The following is a 6,656-nucleotide window of genomic DNA, read 5'->3' as shown; positions in this document are numbered from 1 at the left end:
ACCCATGTCGGGAATCGAACCCGGGGCTTCGGCGTGACGAGCGAACGCTTTAACCACCAGGCTACCCGACCGCCCCGTAATCACAAAGCAATCACGGTGAAATCGTGCAGAGGCTCCGAGATTTTACGTCCGATTCTATTTATTTATTTATCATTGGACTATTGCTGAATGCGGCGAATGAAATCACTCTTGATCAAAAACAACAAAACATACATGCATGAAGTAAAGTGTATTGAGAAGATCAACATAATCAACACTGAAAATGACAATCATACCGCGACCGAGAATGACGTCAGAGCCCCTGCGTTCTGTGTGATCAATTCAGTTCCACGTGTCGGTCGTGTGTGGAGGGGTACCAAGGTGACAGATGTACCCACATTACAACTACAGAGGCTGAACACAGCCCAGGCACAGGGACCCCCACAAGTGAGCACGAGACAACACAAGATGGGACAGAGAGCACAGACTCAACCATCACAGCCGCCAGCAGTGTGAACTGTATAAAAGAAGATCCGGCAACTGGAGCGACTTCCGGCAGGAGTTACATTTTACACGTGCATCTGGGAAAATAAGTACATAAATATGTTGTAATGTCTGCTGCGATGAGATTAGGGGCCTGCGGGTCAGAGGAAACAGGATATTCATAGTATTTAATTAACAAGCCCATAAACACGTTTGACATCAATCAATCTCAGTGTGTTAAGAGTTAGTGTGACTGGAGAGCAGAAGGTCTGTGGTTTGATTCCCAGTTGGGTCATACTAAATACATTAAATGTGTTTGTTGTTTAACGCTGCACTCAGCAATATTCCAGCTATATGACGGCGGTCTGTAAATAATCGTGTCTGGATCAGACAATTGAGTGATGGACATCATGAGCATCGATCTACGCACTTGAGATGACATGCATCAACTAAGTCAGCAATCCTGACAACCCGATCCCGCAAACACGTTAAAATATGGCACTTGTTGTTACCCTGTCTGGCGCTAAGCAGGGGTTAGAGCAAGGAGTGGTCGGCTTGGAATCAGTATAATGTGTCTGAGTCTGGTATCCATGTTAAACTGCAGTATATTATCTCAGTGAGCGAGTACTGTAAAAACGGCATGAATCCGGACAAGAACAAGCAGCCACGCTGTTAAAGTGCAATAAGATTTAATAAAGTAGCGACAGGCATAGTGCTTTTCTTTTCCGATGATTGTGTAATCCTCAGTTCAAATGACCGGTTTATGCTTGTTATTGATAATTGTAATCATCTGGATTCATCAAATGTCGATGTGTCATGCGGATATTGAAAGCGAAACGAACATTGAGGAAGAAAAAACACGCCTATTCAGTGAACAAAACACCGCAGCTATACCAAACGTCCTCGCTGTTAACACCAGCTACACCTTGGTGATGAGATTACTGGTTCTCACCCTCACTGTTCTATTTGAGATATCATCAGGTGAGAGTATTTATCAGGTGTATTATCTGAGCGACTTAGAAATTGTTGTGGATAAATGAGGGTAAAACAGAATTCACGAGATTGACAACGCCTTGCTCATTACTTTCAGGGACAGACCTGTGCTCAGTAAATGAGACTGATGTAGCCTGTCTTCCATGCTGGGTGATGTGTCCTGGACGGGAAGAGATGTGCTTCAGATGCCCAGATGGATGCGGAGAAGGTTGCAGCTCTACTTGTGGGGACAGGTGTCTACACGGAGCGTGTCATTACACAGACACTGTACAACTTCAGTGTTCTCATGGATGTAAAGAAGGGTGGGCAGGGATACTCTGTAATGTAGGGTGTCCGCCCAACTGCGTTCTGTGTGATCAATTCAATTCCACGTGTCTGTCGTGTGTGGAGGGGTACCAAGGTGACAGATGTACCCACATCACACCTACAGAGGCTGAACACAGCCCAGACACAAGGACCCCCACAAGTGAGCACGAGACCACACAAGGTGAGACAGAGAGCACAGACTCAACCATCACAGCCACCAGTAGTGTGAACTGTGTAAATGGAGAATGTGATTCAACAAATGGAGCGACTTCCTACGGGTGTAAGGACGGATATGAGGGATTAAACTGCAGTGAGGAGGTTGTCGAAGAAAACAATCTGGGTAGGTGCATTGGCCATACATAGATTTCCAACATAATACTGCTATTGCTACTGCTGCTACTACCACTACTACAACTCCCCCTAGTCCTCCTCCGCCTCCTACTACTACAGCTGCAGCTGCCGCTGCCACTGCCATTGCTACTACTACTATTACTGCTACTACTACTATCACTACTGTAGCTACTGTTACCCTACTACCACTACCACCACCACAACCACTTATGTTACTCACTCATTGCTTTGTAAGAGTAGTTTCACAATCTAGAGAATCTTGCATTTATGGACTGGTTTACTTTTCTTAAAGGCGAATCCAATCTGACAGTTTGGCAAGGGATCCTCATTGGGTTTGGTGGTGGCCTGGCCTTTGCTGTGCTGGCTCTTCTCTTCCGCTGTGAAGCTGGGCAGAAACTCATGGCGGTGTATGGATTCCCCCGAAGGTAGTGCGTGTCTGTGATATAATGTCATTCAATAGGACAATGCATACACCATCATGGGGCCCGAGTTGGGATTCCGGGTCAGAATTGGTTCCTAAGCAAATATATATAGGTCGTGAGATGCCACTTAATAGATCGGGTTGACGGGCTCGTTAACTTGGTTGTTAAATTTTCCTCGTAACAACTCGTTAACTCTCCCCAACGTCAACCACTCACACAATTAACTGTCTACTTATTCCCTCACTCAACCACTCACTCTCCCCTCCGTCGCTCAACCATTCAATCACTTTCACATCATTTAACTTCTCCCTCACATTCTCCCTCACTCATCCACTCACCCACTCTCCCCTCACACAACTCAACCATCAAAACACTCACTAACTCACCCTCTCTCCCTCCAAAACTCATTCTTATTCTCCCTCCGACTCACACAACCACTCACTCATTCTCTGACTCAGTCACTCTCCTGTCTCTCCCCTCTCACACAACCACTCACTCATTCTCTCACTCAGTCACTCTCCCCTCTCACACAACCACTCACTCATTCACTCACTCATTCTCCCGTCTCTACCCTCTCAGTCACTCTCCTCTCTCACTCATTCGCTCACTCACTCACTCTCCCGTCTCTCCCCTGTCACACAACCACTCACTCATTCTCTGACTCAGTCACTCTCCTCTCTCACTCATTCTCTGACTCAGTCACTCTCCCGTCTCTCCCCTCTCACACAACCACTCACTCATTCTCTGACTCACTCACTCTCCCGTCTCTCCCCTCTCACACAACCACTCACTCATTCTCTGACTCAGTCACTCTCCTCTCTCACTCATTCTCTTACTCAGTCGCTCTCCTCTCTCACTCATTCTCTGACTCACTCACTCTCCCGTCTCTCACCTCTCACACAACCACTCACTCATTCTCTGACTCAGTCACTCTCCTCTCTCACTCATTCTCTCACTCAGTCACTCTCCTCTCTCACTCATTCTCTGACTCACTCACTCTCCCGTCTCTCACCTCTCACACAACCACTCACTCATTCTCTGACTCAGTCACTCTCCCCTCTCACACAACCACTCACTCATTCTCTCACTCACTCATTCTCCCGTCTCTCCTCTCTCACTCATTCTTTGACTCAGTCACTCTCCCCTCTCACACAACCACTCACTCATTCTCTCACTCAGTCACTCTCCAATCTCTCCTCTCTCACTCATTCCCCCACACTCAAACATCCACTCTCTCACTCTCCCCTCTCACTCACCCCCACACGCGGAAGCAACCACTCTCTCATACAAACACACCCAACTCACTCTCTCCCTCACTCAACTAATACCCTCCTCCCTCCTCCTCACTCACCCACTCACCCACTCATTGAACCATCATTTACTACCTAGAGTGTCTGGACATCAGGATGCTGAAGCTGGGTCGGATTCAGCCATGACGACAGAACGTGATCATGATTACACCTACATCGACTTACACGACAATGCTGATGGTGCTGATGGTGACGCTACAAGGAATGTGCTTGCACTACACACACAGTATCGCTCAGGTGCAAGATATAACTCTCTGAGTGTCAGCGAGACCTATATTCAACATATGTATTCAACCATCAGAGAGGAACCACCGCGTTTACTTCACAGCAGTGACCAAGCACACATGTTCTGTTATCTCACCCCGCTTCCCGCAGCCTCACCCAACAACCGTGATAAAGCTCATACCATATGAGAGTGATACTTGGGTAACATATACAGTAAACTACGTTTATAACGAACACGCTTATAACGAAATGACGGATATAACGAAATGTGTTTTGATCCCGTCAGTCTGCTGTATATATGCTAAAACGAACTACGGATATAACGAACGAAATTAGTGGTCCCTTTGAGTTCGTTATAACCGTAGTTACTGTAGCTAGTCTTGTCACGAACATGTTTATGTCATAGTTTTCTGTTGCACAGTAACAATGTTAATTTTAACAGACCACGAGTTGATCGCAATGTGTTATTTTATATATGCATTGAAAGTATAACACATGCGTAAGCAAATGTTGAATAATGCAGGCCATCGGGTAGGTTTTAGTTATTCATTTAAGAACAGAAACTGTTGGTTACAAGAGTCCGACTTAAAATATTTCCTTTTTCCGCGCCCTCGGGAATGGGAGCAGACGTCTGATAAAAGGTCGTACACAAAATCTGAGTAAATAGAAATGACAAAGCGGTGGTGTAGGACGATGTGTGTGATGTACTTCCTTGTGTTTGTTTGTTTGTTTGTTGTTTAACGCCGCACCCGACCCCGTTCGTAAGAGGCGACTAGCGTTGTTGGTTTATTGTTTAATGCCGCAATCAACAATATTTCAGATATATGACGGCTGTCTGTAAATAATCGAGTCTGAACCAGACAATCCAGTGATTGATATCATGAGCATCTATCCACGCAATTGGGATCGATGACATGCATCAACCAAGTCAGCGAGTCGCAGAGCCTTAGACGACTCCGCCACCCGTGGCCCCTACGCTATTAGATTTTAACCTTAACCACTGTATACGGGCCGGATGTGTACAATAACACTGCGTTGGGTTCTATAACTTTATGGGAAGATCATAGAATATTCCATTTTTCAATATGTCAGCATCCAGCTTATACAAGAGACAAGTGAAGCGTTCTCCTTAAGCTACTAGAGAAGAATTACATTTTTCATAATGTCTTCATTTACGATGCAAACACCCGTATTCAAGACGTTTTTGCCACTGTTTAGTCTTGTGAATGCTGTTAGCATTAATTACAGCTTTTCTCAACTTTGGGCAATCCTGAATGTGTAAATTTATGTTTGTGGAATTACCCGGGCGGTACACCGATAGTATTAATCACACAGCTGCGTGCCTGCTCAATATCATGTGGCCTGAATCTGAACACACCCGGAAAGTGTTCTGATTATAAGGACACAACGAAGCAATTATCGCTTCGAGTCGTGTATTTAAAAAAACAATATATATTGCAAGGAGTTATTTCCTTCTTCCAGTTAAAAAACAAACGCGAGAGAACAACCAGATATGTCCAAGAGTTTAGATTTTGCCCTCGGATGGCAGCTCAGGGTGGAGACGGAAGACAAAACTCAGGGGTGACGACAGCAGCCATGTTTATTGTTGATGGGTTGAATTAGTGAAATAGTGACCGAGTGGCCAATGTTCCCGGTGCAGAGACCTGCTCTAACACTTATACGAAGTCAGGAAGTCTTCACGGCCATGGTCAACGCCACGACTAGCCGTACAATCCGTCCGCTTCTGCCGATGATCTGGTCCCGTCTCTCTGATTGACCATGTCAGTCAGATTTTACAGATACATGAATAACATAATGTGGTTCAAGGTCAGTGAGCCACGTGTATGTACATACGTAAGATCCGGCGACGTAAGATGGTATTAACTGACATTTTCAGATAGTGCTGGGGATTAAAGGTCCTGCCCGTCGGGGGCTTATAATTAGAGGGGACAGCCGAATGTTTGCTCTATACAAAGGTGATAGAATTTCGGTGCCATTTGGAAACATATTGAAACAATGAAGTATTTTAGATAATACTTCGATCAGCGGTTTCAATCCGGGAATCAGGTGAATGCGAGCGGGTATATGAAGCAGTGGACTTGTCACTAGGGCTTAAAATTCTACATCGGCACGTTGTATTCCTTCAGCTCGTGGTGGCAATGGACGTACTCTGCACAAGCTGCTGAATATAGCCCAAATATAGTCACCTGACTGCCGAACCTCACCCAGAACAAATATGTTTAGAAGTGGCAATTCTTTTCAATGTCCACCCTATCAAAAAAGATCAGCTAAACTATATTCAAATAGGCGTAATTAATTTAAAAAAAATCTTTAACGGATTTTTGAGCCACGTCAGAGTATGACCACTGTTATGTGGCAGTGTTTTTTTGTTGTTGAACACTGATAGTAACTGTGTTACATTGTTTCTGCTGAGATTAAGTCGACGCTCATTGCATTGTATTTGGGCAGTGATAAGTCGTCATGAATGTAGTACTATTTAAGGTAAGCAGTCGTCAGGAAGTTACTATATCTAGATGCGCGTGCGCATTCGTCACCACTCGCCCCTTTCCGTAACCTGCTATTCGGC

At 45.2% G+C, this 6,656-nt stretch overlaps 1 protein-coding gene across 1 annotated transcript; it reads left to right on the top strand.

The window, feature by feature from the left end:
* Window positions 1–1,394: 1,394 nt before the first annotated feature.
* Window positions 1,395–2,541, top strand: LOC139450331 (platelet endothelial aggregation receptor 1-like). The gene is made up of 3 exons (XM_071232010.1): window positions 1,395–1,443; window positions 1,553–2,101; window positions 2,405–2,541. Exons 1-3 carry the CDS (start codon window positions 1,395–1,397, stop codon window positions 2,539–2,541), a joined length of 735 nt encoding a protein of 244 aa, XP_071088111.1.
* Window positions 2,542–6,656: the final 4,115 nt, after the last annotated feature.

This window comes from Haliotis cracherodii, unplaced genomic scaffold, assembly GCF_022045235.1.
Source record: "Haliotis cracherodii isolate W230 unplaced genomic scaffold, xgHalCrac1.p SCAF_8, whole genome shotgun sequence".
Lineage (NCBI taxonomy): Eukaryota > Metazoa > Mollusca > Gastropoda > Lepetellida > Haliotidae > Haliotis > Haliotis cracherodii.
Note: the sequence above shows the minus strand (reverse complement) of the source record. Positions and strands in the feature narration are given on the sequence as shown.